Here is a 16,354-nt window from a genome sequence, read left to right as displayed (position 1 = left end):
GTAGACAGGGGCATCACAATTCAAAGCTTTAAAAGTCAGTACCAAGATTTTAAAATTAATTCTAAAATGTACTGGAAGCCAGTGTAATGAACGTAAAACTGGTGTAATGTGCTCTCTTTTTCGTGTCTTAGTTAAAAACCTTGCAGCAGCATTCTGGACTAACTGGAGACGGTCAAGATTCCAATAAGCCAGAGGACTAATGGCTCAGAAGGCCCAAATGAAGCTAGTAATGTCCAGATATCTAGCCTATATTAGGCTACGTTCACACTGCAGGCGAAAGCGCATCAAATCCGATTTTTTTTTACCCTATGCGACCCATATCCGATCATGGTATGACAGTGTGAACAGCACAAATCCGATATTTTCAAATCCGATCTGGGTCACTTTCGTATGTGGTACTGAATCAAGATACATATCCGATGTTTTAGAAAGCGACTGCTGTGTGAACGGTCAGGTCGCATTAAATCCGTCTTTTACGTCACTGACACAAGACAGACACCAATTATCAGCGCCGGAGAAGCGCCCGAGAAGACATCGCGAACGCTTCCTGGCCATCCAGTGTAGATGTTAGTGCAACTGTTGGGAAGACAACGTTGGAGAAACGTGAACATTTTATTTGTACTGTATAATCTGCAGATTCTGACAGAAATCTGCAACTATCCTTTGAAGCACCGCTTCTCTCTAAAACAGCAACAAGGATAATTATTAGGTTATTTACATTATTATGTAAATAACAAAATAACTTAAAGCAAAAATTGGGAAACGTAAAGTCGGAAGTGTTTATATTAAGGGCCATCAGTCAAACAATATTGTTTGGTCTGGGTCTAAACAGAGCGCGTTGTGTGTGACGCCTTCTTTTGCGCATGCGGGCCGCTTTGAGCGTTCACACTAGAGCGCGTTTGCTGTCGCATTTTATTTGTAGTGTGAACAAGCAGACAAAAAAATCGGATTTGATCAAAAAATCGGAATTGAGCATTAAGACCTGCAGTGTGAACGTAGCCTTAGTTAATATTCATTAACCTATGTAAAGAGCACTTTTGCTCTGTTTCAGGTAAAGTGTAAATCTGCACCATTTTCTATTCGTCTTTTTTCTGCTGCAGCAATCAAAGTCTGATTTATTAATGACAAACCAGTGGTAGAAGCATCATAACATCAAGAAAACTGGACAGTTAAAGGATTTTCCTTTTTACATAAAAAAGAAAAAAAATGTTTGATGATCTGAAATGTTTAAGTGTGACAAACATACAATAAAATAGGAGAACGCTTTTTCACACCATTGTCGTATAAAAATGACTTACTTCCTTCATTCTGTTCATTGACCCCATTGTGGACCACTAAAAGTTTTTTATAGTATGTAGTATATACATATATATATGTATGTAATATATATTTATTTTATTTATTAGTTTTTGGGTTTGTTTCGTTTTTTGCACTACATTAGACAACATCAAAATAGCGTTGTCAAAAATGACAATAGCGTTGGCATTTTTGTTATTTGTGTTTTGTAATCTTTATAAAAAAACGTAGAAAAAAACACCTCTTAATCTTTGGTATATGGCGAGGCGCTGTGGACATCCAAGTTTGTGATAGTGTAGATTTTTCAAATCAATACCATGGTTGCATCTACTGAAAATCTCTGTGAACCTTAAATCTCAGTGACCTTGACTTCAAGGTCAGAGGTCAACTTTTCTGAAAATCAGAGGAGTTTCACATTTATAACACAGGTATGTCTACTAGGAGGCTGAAGGGTAGCACTATATATTAATAAACAATCAAAAACAACAATTTATTTCCAATTTTTATGGAATTTATTTCTGTAAACATGGTGTTTTAGGTCAGATTAAAGGACTGATGTGATGGTAAGGTGTCCGCTGCTCTGCTTTGAATATTGGTAGGCTTTTTTTTTTTTAAATTTTCACAAGAATTGCTAGTTCCCCTGGAGTTTTGGCCACCCCAACAATCAGACGATTCCCTATGAGCAAGCATTTAGCGACAGTGGGAAGGAAAAACTCCCTTTAAAAAGGAAGAAACCTTCGACAGAACCAGGCTCAGGAAGGGACAGTCATCTGCCGCGACTGGTTGGGGTGGGGGGAGTGAAATTTAAAAAAAAAAAAAAAGCCAAAGTGATAATTATTGGAGCAGCTTAATTAATTTTTCCAGTGTAATTTGCTGTTAATATCCTTTTCCAACCCCAGTTTGTGTTTTTATCACTTTTGTCCAGGGTGGAAGATGCCATGCTGGAGATTGACTCTGTATGGTTTTTCAATGTCGATACATGGGAACCTGTTAGAAAGGCCAGGGCTGAAAAAGGGATGCCGGAGAACCTCCGAGGGTGTTATCCGCTGGTGTGCATCCAAGGCCAACATCTCTTTAATTAGGCTGACAAATAAGCGTTGGCCAGCTTCTGGTCCTCGTTTAAACATCATTATTTGTTCGAGGTCATCCAGACGTGTAAGTTTTATGTATCGAGTCTCCAAAGATTCATATCCTGTCTCGTATTTAAATTGTTGGGCGGTCTTAAATGTCCAGCGCTGTTGGTTGTAGTTGTAGTTGTCTTTTGTGAAATAGTCTTCAGTGTACACGCCAGAGTCTAGAACATGATCTGGTGGCTGACCCTGAGTCTCTATGATGAATTTCAAAACATCATAATATTTATTTCCAGGGTAGAGTGGCACCCCTGTACCAAGCTCCACAGCCACCAGCCCCAGAGACCACATGTCACTTGCTTCATTATAAGGAAGGCCAAGCATAACCTCAGGTGCACTATAACCAACTGTCCCCACACGGTCACCAGGCATCACTGTAGACGCAGGACATGCGAGGCCAAAGTCTATAAGTTTGACTTTGACTGGAGACTCATAGCGGTTTACAACCATGATGTTTCCAGGTTTGAGGTCAGCGTGCACTATTCCCAAAGAACCCAGGTGGGACAGAGCATTTGTGACTTGACCTAAAATTGGCCTGACTTCGCTTATGGGGAGACGCCGGTTATTCGGGTCCCGTATGTAGTCCCACAGGCATTGATCTAGGAGTTCAAACTTTAGACAAACCCGCTCTCTGTCAAGGAAAAAGCCGTTCCATTGAACAATGTTGGCGGCATCTGGATCCAACCTTCGCAGCTGCTCCAGGATGAAAATTTCCTTTTTTGCCAGTTGCAGAATATCAGTGCGGTTCTTGTTCACTTTAATAGCCACAGCTCTGTTGGTCTTGGTATCGCGACATTTGGCTACAATACCAAAGCCCCCTTCTCCGAGGAAAGCCTCTACCTTGTAGTGGTTTCCCAAAATGCTCCCTTCAACTATTTCGAGCTCATCTGAGCTGAAGGATGGACTGGCTGACGTGTGGACGAATACTTGCTGAGAAAATTTAACTGAGTTTTGGAAACTGCAGTTGATTTTCTCTGATCTCTTGCATTTCAAGTTTGAAGGGTGCTGAGAGACCATAGGGTTTTGTGGTCTTTCAGCACTCATGTCAATGCAAGGGGAACTCTTAGGGTTGAAAAAGGGATGCCGGAGAACCTCCGAGGGTGTTATGCGCTGGTTTGCATCCAAGGCCAACATCTGTTTAATTAAGCTGACAAACAAATGTTGGCCATTTTCAGGTCCTCGTCTAAACATCATTACTTGTTTGAGGTCATCGAGACGCGTCAGTTTTATGTATCTTGTCTCCAGGGACTCATGTCCTGTCTCGTACTGAAATTGTTGGTCAGTCTTAAATGTCCAGCGCTGTTGGTTGTCGTTGTCTTCAATGAAATAGTCTTCAGTGTACACGCCAGAGTCTAGAACATGATCTGGTGGCTGACCCTGAGTCTCTATGATGAATTTCAAAACATCATAGTCTTCATTTCCAGGGTAGAGTGGCACGCCTGTACCAAGCTCCACAGCTACCAGCCCCAGAGACCACATGTCAATTGCTTCATTGTAAGGAAGGCCAAGCATAACCTCAGGTGCACAATAACCAACCGTCCCCACACGGTCACCAGGCATCACTGCAGACGCAGGACATGCGAGGCCAAAGTCTATAAGTTTGACTTTGATGGGAGACTCATAGCGGTTCACAACCATGATGTTTCCAGGTTTGAGGTCAGCGTGCACTATTCCCACAGAACCCAGGTGGGACAGAGCATTTGTGAGCTGACCTAAAATTGGCCTGACTTCGCTTATGGGGAGACCCTGGTTTTTCCGGTCCCGTATGTAGTCCCACAAGCATTGATCAAGGAGTTCAAACTTTAAGCAAACCCGCTCTCCGTCATGGAAAAAGCCGTTCCATTGAACAATGTTGGCGGCATCTGGATCCAACCTTCTCAGCTGCTCCAGGATGAAAATTTCCAGTTTTGCCTGTTGCAGAATATCAGGGTCGCTCTTGTTGACTTTAATAGCCACAGCTCTGTTGGTCTTGGTATCGCGACATTTGGCTACAATACCAAAGCCCCCTTCTCCAAGGAAAGCCTCTACCCTGTAGTGGTTTCCCAAAATGCTCCCTTTAACTATGTCAAGCTCATTTGAGCAGAAGGATGGGTTAGCTGACATGGTGGAATGTGTCGGCTTGGTCGGTGAATTGCTGAGAAACGTGAAATTCTTTCAAAACTCTCCAAAAGGATTCGCTTGCTGTCAGGTCAAGGTCCGTTAAGCACTAAAGTTTAACAGAGCAAAGCCCCTACTTAAGGGTTTTTGTCTCTCAGCAAGAGTATGACATCACAAGGGATCAAAGGCATTCTATTTTGGATCAAAGGGATTCTATTTTTTCAGTTGAAACACTGAAAAAAAATAGTGTTTCAACAGGGCAGGCTGGCGCCCTGTGCGAGGCAGAGGTGATAGGGTAAGGATGCAGAGGATAAGATCCAAGAAAAGATTTACATATCTGTCAGCTCATCAGCGAGCTGCCGCAGAATCACAGGTGCAGCTTGGCAGGGGATGGAGAGTGAAGACACAAAATCAACAATGACTTAAGGCAAAGTTACAGTGTCAATGTTATTCTTTATTTTTTCTCAGTGTCTTCTTGAGGGACAGTATGTGTTATATGTGTACGCGATATTAAATGAATGTTTAAGTGCAGGACACTCAGTGCCGCATACCGTATTTTTCGAGCCGAAAGGCTCACTGTCGATAACGGGCCTGTTTTCATACATAAGGCGCATTAAGCGAAACAAAACAGTCAGATAAGTCAAACATTACTCAACTCATTCTTCTTGCTTCCTCTTTTCCGTACCATTGATTCATTAATGTTGAATTCTCTCGCAGCTGCTCCAACTTTTATCGAGTGGGAAAAAGTTAGCGTTCATCCTCCGGCTTCACTGTGCTAATCTTATGGTAACATAGCTGTGTCGCTAGCGATCACGTAGCACATCATTATATACCAGCTACCCCAACTTCAGTAACCCTACAGAAGTTATTGCTGAGAAGTAGTAGCAGAGCTGTACGCTTTAATTTGTTCAGAAATCTCTCAGAACATGGTATATCATGTTTAGGTGGAAACTAGCGAGCTAACTTCCTGCTAACTGTTTGATATTTCTCCTTCCACAACACTGACACTGAAAAGCTGTGGGAAAATGGATCTAGCTAGCCACAGCTTACTTCTTTACCCAGTTCTTCATGTTGACCATGTCTGCACACATAAGTCCATTGATGATTTAGATATATGCGTTAACTTTTGAACAGCTGTACCTAATAAAGTGACCATTGAGTGTATGTCTGTGTATCGTGTGGCGGGGCACTCACATTGCAGTCGCAAATAGTTCTTTAGTCGTGTTTTAGATACAGAATGTGAGCCAAAACAGGCCAGAATAGAACAAAAGTGCTGACTTCATGCAGATGTAATGTTTTCGCCCTCGGGGAGATGGCAAGTCTAAACATGCCCAAATATAATGGAGTTCTGGCCAGCACTTATTTTACTGCAGCAAAAGAAAAAAACAAAACCTAAACACTGGGTCAAAACCGCAGGCTGCAGAGGCTAAGGATCAATGAGGAGCACTTAGCTTTGACTCGGTGTGTGTGCTTCCATACATTGCCTGTGGAGCCTGTGTACAGTTTAGAGCAAATCATCTGGCTGTCAGGTGCTGCAGAGTTATATTTTGGCTTCCTCCTGTCAGAGTGTTCGTCTGGAGCGGTTGACACTTAGCCTGAGGAGATATCGGTTTAATTAACACTCCAGCTTCAGCTGCTTGTGGCACCGTCACATCCCAGAGTTCACAGAGTATAAATCTGGTAGCTCAAACACTTAGAGTGTGTGTTTGTGCATTTATAACACGTGCATCCTTCCTGCCCCTGTTTGTGTGTCAGCCCTGTCAGAGAGTGTGAAGGTGTGCGGGGCTGAAGCTTTGGCTCTGCTGGGACAGATGAAGCAGCAGGACGGCCTCGCTGCAGCAGACAGCGGCAAGCTGAAGGCAGCTCTGGAGGCCGTCCTGGCCATGGCAGAGGTGGGTAGAGATAAAGAGTCGCTCTGTCTCCGCAGCTGCTTTGTGATATGATGGCTAATTTCTCCCTTAATGTGAATACTTGACTTTCCGCTGTTTCAGAAATTGCGTCCTCGGGGTTTGGAGCTGCAGCAGGGGGAGCTGGGAGACCTCGTGGAGCAGGAAATGGCTGCCACTTCTGCCGCTGTGGAATCGGCCGCTGCCAGGATAGAGGTGCATAAGTGTGTTTGGGAGGGGTGTTTAACTTTGGTCATCAGGCACCAGGTGTTTGTGCGAGTGTCCAGTGTGAAAACATTGTCCCCTGTTTGACTTTGCAGCAGTGTTAACTTCAAAGAGTCCTCTCACTCTTCTCCCCCCCTTATGCTCCTCTGTGCGCTCCAACAGGAAATGCTCAACAAGTCTCGAGCAGTTGATACAGGAATCAAGATGGAGGTCAACGAGAGGTAATGCTCAGATTAGGACTTGTTTTTTTTGGAGGGGGGGCACCGCACGGAAGCTGAGCAGATTATCTTTTTCCTATAACATCATTTTAAGTTAAATGTGGGTTTCCAAAGATAGCTGACTGTCTCCCAGGAGAAAAAGTCTTAATCTGGCTTTTAAAGCAGCTACACGTATGCACTGCAACCGTGAGCCTTTCTACACTCATGCAACAGCGTAAAACTCGGACGAGCGGACATTCAGCGACCTTTAAATGAGTTCAGAGTCATGTAATGTCCTCGCTCTAACCAGGCAGCACCCTCCTCCTAAAGCAAACAGTCACACGGTGCACTGAAGCTCTGATATAGACCTGCCAAACATAGCACAGACAACAACACCACATTTTACCCCTAATTAGAAACAAACTTCAACCTCAAGCTTTTTAACTTCCGGTGGTTTTGTTTTGGTTTCTCTTTCCTGCACAGCAGCAAAATGCTTTTGAACTTTAGAAGAAGTTGAGTCATCTCCAAAAACTAACTCAGCATCTTCTTCAACAACAAGAAGCTCTCCACAAACCTCCACCAAAGCAGTGTTTACCTTCAAGGGAATAGTGCTGTAAATAATTAGAAGTCCCTATATAACATGATACTACAGTATATTTCCTGAAAATACTTTCTTTATAGATATAACACATTTTGATGGAGAGGTCAGAGGTCAAATGTGACACAGTTTTTTAAAGTCTTTCTATATGATGATGATACACCCCACACTTGTAAGAATCATAGTTTCTAAATTGGAGGCTTTTTGTTAATTTTCCACCAATAAATATTTAAGTGAACTTTGAAGATGTGAGCTAAATTTGAATGGATTGTTAACATGACCTCACTCTACACCACTACAAAGTTTCATCAGACAGAATGACACGCACGCATACAAGCATTACCAAAAATGTGCAAATGTTGTGTTTTTTGGTAGCGTTTTGCCTCCTTGGCAGAGGCGAACTCCTCCATCTCATTTTGAATAAATAACACAGACACAAGCCTGCAGGTATCTGTTTGTATTCTGATGGGCGCAATCTGAGGAAATGAAGCGGAAAAGGAAAGGGAGATGGTTTTCATCAACCGCGAGATGTCGGATAGTCACCTGCTGGGTGCTGATGTGTGAAGAGTTTCATAAATTCAACCACAAAACCAGGACAAAGCTTGACATTTGAAGCCAGCCTGCCACTTGTCTTCAATGCAGTATTCTGTCTTTTCAGCCTCATTAACTCATTAAATAAGAGTCGCGCCGTTTGTCGGACTCACAATAAAAAAAGATTGGGTTGACTAGGTTCCTCTGGTATTTATCCAGGCTGTGTATTAACTCTGTGTGCAAATTAAGCCGATTAGACTTTCTCTTAACTCTCAGGGTGACTTAATTATTCATGTAAAAAAGGAAAAAAAGTGTTTAATCTGTAGCTGCTGTGGGAGATGATCATGCAGAGAAACAAACAACCACTACAGCTGTAACCAAAACAAAACACACAAACTGCACTGAGGATTTGGGTCAGTGGTGCATCAGTCGTGCATTAGCTATCGCTACAAGCTGCGTTCAAGATATCTGCAGGTACAGCTTCTGAGCTACATCAGGCTTGCTTGAGCTGGAGAGCTGCAGGCAGTGATTGTGTCTTCTGCTCTGTCGCCCTCTGCAGGATCTTGGCCTCCTGCACAGAGCTCATGCAGGCCATCAAGGAGCTTATTTTGTCTTCCAAAGATCTGCAAAGGGACATCGTGGAGAGTGGAAGGGTGAGTCACACTGCAGCTTTATGTTACTGGTATTTTTTTTCTTTCTTTTTTTTTTTTTTGCATTAGCGTAGTTTAAATAAACCCAATATCTAACATCTAATTTAAACATGTTTGGTGTTTGTCCACCAGGGGGCAGCCTCCATGAAGGAATTTTATGCCAAGAACTCACGCTGGACCGAAGGCCTGATCTCTGCCTCCAAAGCGGTGGGATGGGGCGCCACAGTCATGGTGTAAGTAGCCTTCCTCTCCTCTGTGAGTCTTCCTCACAGCAAAGTATTAAAGTGCTTGAAGGCTGAGTGCTTGCTGTGGGAAAGTTGATGATGAACAAAGAGGTGACTTTTTTAGAGGAAGATTGATAAAGCGAACACTTTAAGGCTTGTGAGGTCATTTACAAAGTTTTAGTTTCTTCTGAGCGTGATGCCCAGGAGCTCTGGCTAGTGACAGGGAAGATGACATCACAGATGCAGACTGCTTCCTCTGAAGCGTTCCTGGGCACACACTTAGGGATGGGATTAGGTCGGGCAGTCGTTCAAAGCAGAAAAGGAGCAAAGTGAAATTGTTCAGGCATCCAAGGAATCTCCTAGATGTGGCGTTGGTACAGACTCAGACTCTGTTAGCTGAGTCAGTGTTCCCCCGGATGAGCTGCGCTCTCTGCTTAAAGTGCTGTATTTTCAACAAGTGGAATTGCCAAATACAAGAAACCAGTAAAACTATATTTAAAAAAACCTTTGAATTTCAACCACAGGTGGACATACTTAACAGTTTTGTTCATGTAGTAATGATGGCTGTTATCTAATGTTATGTAAATGTTATGCTATAAACGCTTACCCTGATGTGGGATATAGTTTATGTTTTAAGGAGTCGTTTTTGTTGTTTCTATGTGTGCTTTGGTTTAAGATGCTGGGAGATCGAACTAAACTAAACTAAGCACCCACGACCAGGATAAGAAGCAGAAAATGCATGAATAGTTTGTTTCTGCTTCCTTTTCTCTCTTTTTTAATTAGTCTTTATTTAAACAAGTTTTTTTAAAAAAGGTTAAAAAAAGGAAAATAAAATAAATAAAATATTGGGGCAGTGATAAATAGTGTCAAAGATCAGGAAACAAATGTAAACAAAGTCCAAAGGTAACCGCCAGCGTTAACACTATAAAAATCTCCAGTGTATAAAAACTGTTTCCACTTCCTTTCTAGCTTTAAATTAAAATCAGAGCTTCCCTTGAGTTTGTTTTGCACCGTTGTTGTTGCAGGGATGCTGCTGACCTGGTGGTTCAGGGCAAAGGGAAGTTTGAGGAGCTGATGGTGTGCTCACATGAAATTGCTGCCAGCACAGCACAGCTCGTGGCTGCTTCCAAGGTGAGTTTAGCTTTTTTGAGAAAGCTAAAAACGTCACTTTAGCAGTTAACGCTACGGAAAGATGTTAAAGATTTCACGTCTCTCGCGTTATTGCTGCTCTCCTTCTGCAGGTAAAAGCAGACAAAGACAGCACCAAGCTGCACCGCCTGCAGCAGGCGTCCCGCGGTGTCACACAGGCCACCGCGGCCGTCGTGGCCTCCACTAAGTCTGGGAAGTCCCAGATTGAAGAGACAGGTGAGTTTTAGTTTCCTCTTTCCTACTACCTTAAAAAAAAAACAACCACAAAAAAAAGTTACCACACTAATTTATGCCGGTCTTTTCTAGACACTATGGACTTCTCCAGCATGACTCTCACCCAGATCAAGCGACAGGAGATGGATGCACAGGTGAGCGAGCAGCAGACGGTTGAGCTGCGAGTCTTAATTAAATCTGGAGGTGACCGTAACGTCATCTGAGAAGCTTTTCACAAGGTGCCTTTCATTGGACGTGGATTAAAAATAGTCTCTCCCCTTTGGCCCCAAAATAATCAGAAAGTCTTATTTTTAGCGAGCGAGCCACTCGGGTAGGCGTGCTGATCCGAGACTCTGAAGGTTCATTTTTCATCGTGAGTGAAGCCGAGGTTCATGTGAACACTTGAGTCTGTGTTGTGGCTTTGCTTCACCCACACTGAAAGAAAAACACGGGAAGCTCTGAACCTTCTCTCACACACACAGACACACACACAGCTCATTGTTGGAAACGCACACAGGGCTCCTATTTTAAGATAATCCAGTGTGTGTTTTAGTTTAAGTCAGACCTGTTTAAACAACAGCTTTCATCTGGTTGTTTAGAAGGTTTTCTCTCACTCACACACACACACACAGACACTTGAGCCTGACATAATTCAGCCTGGATGACAGTTGGATTTTCCGTGTTTGAGAAAAGTTAAACCAGCTGTATCTGTATCACGCCGTGACACCCATAAACCCACGCTGGCAGCTGTGGCTGCGTTACGTACAGTTTTAAATGTAATAAATCATCAGCTGTTGCTCGATGAAAGGTCGTCCTCTCCCTTGTTTGTTCAGCTTCGAGCCGATCTGTTTATAGTTTTTAGTTTTCCAGGATTTGAGAGGGGAAAGTGATTAACAGCTATGTGAACGTGTCGGGGTCTCCTCAGGTCCTGGTTCTGGAGCTGGAGACCCGTCTGCAGAAGGAGCGAGAGCGTCTTGGTGAGCTGAGGAAGAAGCATTACGAACTGGCCGGCGTAGCAGAAGGCTGGGGCGAGGACGAAGAGGGTGGGCACCCGCGTTACAATTCATGCACGGTTTAAAAAACCCAAAAAAAACCCGTAGCAACAAAAACACTTAATCTGTCTCCTCCTCGTCCTCCACAGGCACAGGCTGATCCCCGCCACCGGTGTCGTCGACCCCCTCCTCCTCAACCCAGAAGACCGGCTTCTGTCTGCCTCTTTCTATTTATAGACACACTTTTCAGCCTTTCTTCTCCCTTGTTGTTATTTTTTTAATTATTATTTGTTTGTCTATTATCCAAGCCAAATGAAAAGGTGCTTCTTTTCTAAACCCGCTTCTCCACCCATGTCCCGAAGCTTCCATAAAGGACAGCACCAAGGGCTCAGCGACAGCGGAGGATGGGTGGGGGTGTTAGTGGTATCAGAGGGATGAACACATGCACACGAGGAACGGTGTGAAAGACGACCCACAGCCCGGCTTCACGGCCTTCCCCCCCGCTCCTCCTCCTGGACTGTGTTGGGAAAACTCAGCGGCGAGGTCTCTTATTGTCGTTTCCCTCCTCGCTGCACAAGTTCTACTCGTCATCCCGGGACGCACCGCACAAAGGCCGAACTCTGAGGAGCAGGACGGAGGGGGGAGATGAGTCCACCCAGCCCACATTCATGTCTCCGTAACATAGACGGCGTGCTCTCCCGTTACAAACAGATGTTTTTGTCCTGCGCGTGAAACCGCGGGAGCCTGAGACGCTTCTTTTTTTCTCACTGTGAGTTCTCACCTTATTGAGTCCGCTTCGCTGGACTTTCTGCCTTTCACCTCCTCACCATTGTAACGACCGTGACTGTTAACTTAAACACCGGCCCCTCCCACACACACAGACACACCCCTGATTTTTGGTCTTTATTTTAATAAACGCTCAAATAGAACGGTCCATGTGCAGGAGGGTTGGGTTGCAAAGTAGCACACACACACACACGGTCCCTGTGAACTACCTCATGCTACATCATTGGAGGTAGCCGTGCATCAGGGGGAAGGTTTAGATGAGCAGGTTTGCTGAAAACACTAACATGGGTCTGATTTTTCAGATTTTCCTTCTTTTACTGGTTAAACTGGGGAACAGGGTAGTGAGAGGCAGCCCTCTTTATTATTATTATTTTTTTTTAATATAGAGCTTGTTCTGATGTCTTTTTCTCTTCATCAAAACACAAGTTTTGCTCCTCGGTTCAGTAAAGACAAAGACCCTCCTCTGCTGTCTCGTCACAAGCTTAGCCCAATAAATCAGCAGGAGAAGCAATATCCATGAGAACTTTGACCTTTCTTGAAGTCAGACTTAAACGAGGACTCAAGGCCATTCCCGCTGCACAAACCTTTAGATCGGCCCGGTTTGATCACGTGACCCAGCCTCTCGCCACGCACAGCGAGGGACCGACTGCCGTTATTTTCCCTGAATTCCTTCTCTGAGTGACAGAGGGATCACGGGGACTCGGACGAAAGCAAACTGCAGTGTTTTTTCAATAGCTTCCTAAAGACCAAGTAGCTGTGTACATAAACTACAAGCCTCCTGTTGTTGGAAATAATATTTTGCTTGCTTTTAAGGATTCGGTTTAACTGAAACGAAACGGTTAGTTTCCTAACTTCCTGCTGAACCCAACGAGCTGCCGTTTGGCTCTGGACTCTGAAACCTGAGACGAGCAGGCGTTTATTTTCAACCCTCAACACGTTACTTACCTTCTTTCTATTCGATGACTCTCGCCGCGGTTGGTGGTGGTGGGGGTTTGTCTCTCTGTGTCTTAACGTACTTTAGTTTTGGACGCTCCGCTTCAGCTGCGTATCTCTAAAAGGTTGTGACACTGGGTAATTTAACAGCTGCTGGTCGAATAGTATTTGCCAATAATAAGAAGTATTATCTGCAGTGCTATTGAGTCCAGGTCTTTTTGTACTAAATGATTTTTAGCTGTAGTCTGTCACTTCTTCCACACCTGGACGACACATCTGGTAGCTGACTTCAGTAGAAGAAGAAAACCTCCATAAAAGAAAGGAGCATTTTCTTTGTATGGATTTTTTTTCCAAGTGTCTTGAAAGACGAGTCGATCGCACCTCGAGTGACATTTTGGGTTTTATTTTATTTTTTATTTTTTTGCCCAAATGACCTTTTTATTAACCTCTCTCTCTCCCTCTTTGGCTCTCTCTCTGGTCTGTTTAGTCCTACCAGCTCAGCCAGCCTTTCAAACTGCCTCACACTGTAGTCAGAGAGAAACAGATACTCACATAGCAACATTGAAATATGTCTTTGTATAATATACTAAAACTATGTTGGTGGGTTTGTTTTTATTTTTTCAGTTTTTAAAAATAAATATTTCAGCTCATTAATACAGACCATGGCGTGACTGCGTCTCCTTCTTTCCCTTGTTGGATCTTAGTTCTGGGGAACAAACCAAAGCCTGTAAAGAGCACAGTTTTGAGAAATGTTAGTATTCTTGGAAGACGTCAACGTTGCATAACAGTCACTGATTGATAAATTACTTGAGTCATTGCTCCGTTAATCCTTTTACCTGATAACGCGGTGGTCGCTGGGCAAATTTTGAGGATTTCCAAGAAATAAGTGAATAGCTGGTGGAGATGACGTGCAGACAAGTGCAAACAATGGCATCCTTATGTGCATGAGAGCGCAGTGGTGGGAGGGTGCAGCGGGTGTAGGCTCAATAACCATCTTTTACAGAAGCAATAACCCCTTCATGTGCGTTGGATCAGATTTGAAATCCTAATGCAGCTAATTGATTTTTCTTTTTCAGGAGCAGGGGTTGGGGTGGACTGTTTTCCAGTAAAAGGATTGACTCGAGTATTTTTAAAGTGCTTTGTTGGCACTCACCTTTGCCTAAAATTCTGGCCTATGAAAGACAAAAGAGGAAAAACTGCTAATGAATCAGCCTGAGCCACACCCTCCCCCACCGCACCGAGATATGGTTGGAGGCGCTGCGGGACTTGTGAGTAAATGAATCGGTGTAATCTAAAACCACTGTGCTGAGATTACATAAATCCCCAATCTGGGCTGCTCCAGGATCAAACGTGTCTCCTCATAAGAGCCTTAAATGCTCCTAACTGCAGTACAGCTGATTGCCGCTGAGGAAGAAACAAAATATAAACAATACCACCTCACAGCAGCAGATCATCATTAACTCTGCTGGTAATGTCTGAGTTATAAACCCTGCTTGCATCTTTTAATCACAACACTATAGTTAAAGTCTGAGTATTTCAGAAGCTGCTGATCTGCTGGGATTTTCCCACACACCCATCTCTATTGTTTATAGAGACCTAAAGGTCTCCTTTTCCAACCAAATATCCAGTAAGCAGCAGTTCACGGTGTAAAAATACCCTTTTGGTGTCAGAGGAAGATTGTCAAGCTGATTGGAAGCCAACAGCAGCTTGAATAACAACCAAGGTATTCAGAAGAGCATTTCTGAACATGCAACATGTTTCATAAAGCAGATGAGCCACAGCAGCAGAAGACCACAATCCTGTCGGCTAAGGTGAGGACACTGAGGAAACAATTCAGCTCGCCATAACTGGACAACTGAAGATTGGAAAAACATTGTTCTGATCAGAATTTCTGCTGCAACATTTGGACGGTAGGGTCAGAGTTTGGTGTAAAGGACCTGAAAGCATGGATTGTGCCAACAGTTCAGGTTGGTGGTGTAATGGTGTCAGGATATTTTCTTTGCACACTTGGGACTCCTTAGTACCAACTGAGCATCATTGTCATCATCATCATCACACCCTACATGAGTACTGTTGCTGCTCATGTCAATTCCTTCATGGCCACAGTCCAATCATCTTCTTATGGCTGCTTCTTGCATAATAATGCACCATGTAACACTGGTCAGATGATGATGAGTGAGTTTACTGTACTCAAATAAACCTCCACAGTCACCAGATCTCAATCCAAGAGAGACACTTTTGGGATGTGATGGAACGGGAGATTCACATGATGGATTTGCAGCAACTCTTTGATGCTATCATGTCAACATGAACCAAAACCTCTGAGGACTGTTTCCAGCACCTCGCTGAATCTTTGCCACAAAGAATTAAGGCAAAAAACGTCTCTATTACTACCGAGGTGTACCTAATAAAGTGTCTGCTGAGGGTGATTCAAACATTTATTTAAATTTAAAGTGTACAGGTGTGCTACAGAAATGCATCCCTTCTCTGTGACGGTCACAGCTGCAGTCAGGTGCAGACAGGCCACAGGTGTGCTCTGTTTACAGTCAGCAGGGACCGTAAACCTGCAGGCCCAAAACAACAGTAACACTTTTGTAGGTCAGTAAATCCTGTAAGCTGAGAGTGTTGAGCAGCAACGACAACAACAGCAACAGGCTGAGGATCTGTAGAGCAGCACACAGCTAATCATAGCGACACGTGACATCTGAGGATCAATCAAAAATACGGTGAATACAATCAGGGCAGAACCGCAGATCAAAGGGCAGTGCGCACAAAGACGTTCATCAGATGTGCAAAACATGTTTCTGAATATATTAAAAAGTGTCTATACAAAAAGAAGTGACCCTTCTGTCTGGTGCACGCTTCGGTCATCTCCACTTTGAGACAGAAACAACATGTCATGTACAAGTGAAGCACATTTAATAAATGGACTTTCCAAAAGCCTTTAAACTGTCCTCTTAAAGGTTGTTCAACATTATTGTTGAAATGACAAATAGTCACTTTTTATTGTCAGCATTAGTTGTTACCATGGCAATAAAGCTTAGAGGACACCTTAGCCTAAATTCACTAATGTTAAAATGCATGCATAAAAATGTTATGCTGTCTCTACAGACAAAGAGATGTCATTAAAGCAGCTCTCTCTCTTTAAAGAGCCCTACATCAGTACATGTTGTTCCACTCCCCTCTCAGTGGCTCAGTGTGCAGCGGTGCTGAACTGTTTTGCTTTGTGCTGCTGTTCTGTCACATGGGTTATGTAGTGGGTGGTGCCTGTGAGAAAGACAGGGCTGAGCTATTTATAGCCTCTGCAGTCTCTTACAACAGGTCTCCTGGCAGCAGCAGCAGCACAGCCTTGGTCTGTCTGAGGATTCAGCAGGGACCAAGAAGCCCCACGTATGCAGCATTTTTTTAGATCAGTGTTTACACTGACAGGTTCAGCACGATTGTTCA

The 16,354-nt window shown here is 43.6% G+C and overlaps 1 protein-coding gene across 2 annotated transcripts in view; it reads left to right on the top strand.

Moving 5' to 3' along the window:
• The window catches only part of hip1 (huntingtin interacting protein 1), a 56,799-nt gene extending 43,232 nt beyond the window's left edge, over positions 1-13,567 (top strand). For both annotated transcript variants that reach the window (XM_063492696.1, XM_063492697.1), the window contains 10 exons: positions 6,279-6,415; positions 6,515-6,625; positions 6,797-6,855; positions 8,520-8,613; positions 8,743-8,843; positions 9,860-9,965; positions 10,076-10,199; positions 10,290-10,351; positions 11,122-11,239; positions 11,338-13,567. In XM_063492696.1, the coding sequence (XP_063348766.1) occupies positions 6,279-6,415; positions 6,515-6,625; positions 6,797-6,855; positions 8,520-8,613; positions 8,743-8,843; positions 9,860-9,965; positions 10,076-10,199; positions 10,290-10,351; positions 11,122-11,239; positions 11,338-11,348 (923 nt within the window). In that variant the 3' untranslated portion in view covers positions 11,349-13,567. The remainder of the gene's footprint in view (positions 1-6,278; positions 6,416-6,514; positions 6,626-6,796; positions 6,856-8,519; positions 8,614-8,742; positions 8,844-9,859; positions 9,966-10,075; positions 10,200-10,289; positions 10,352-11,121; positions 11,240-11,337) is intronic.
• Positions 13,568-16,354: the final 2,787 nt, after the last annotated feature.

Source organism: Pelmatolapia mariae, linkage group LG14 (genome assembly GCF_036321145.2).
Source record: "Pelmatolapia mariae isolate MD_Pm_ZW linkage group LG14, Pm_UMD_F_2, whole genome shotgun sequence".
Taxonomy (NCBI): Eukaryota; Metazoa; Chordata; class Actinopteri; order Cichliformes; family Cichlidae; genus Pelmatolapia; species Pelmatolapia mariae.
The sequence above is the reverse complement of the archived record's forward strand: the minus strand, read 5'-3'. Positions and strand labels throughout refer to the sequence as shown.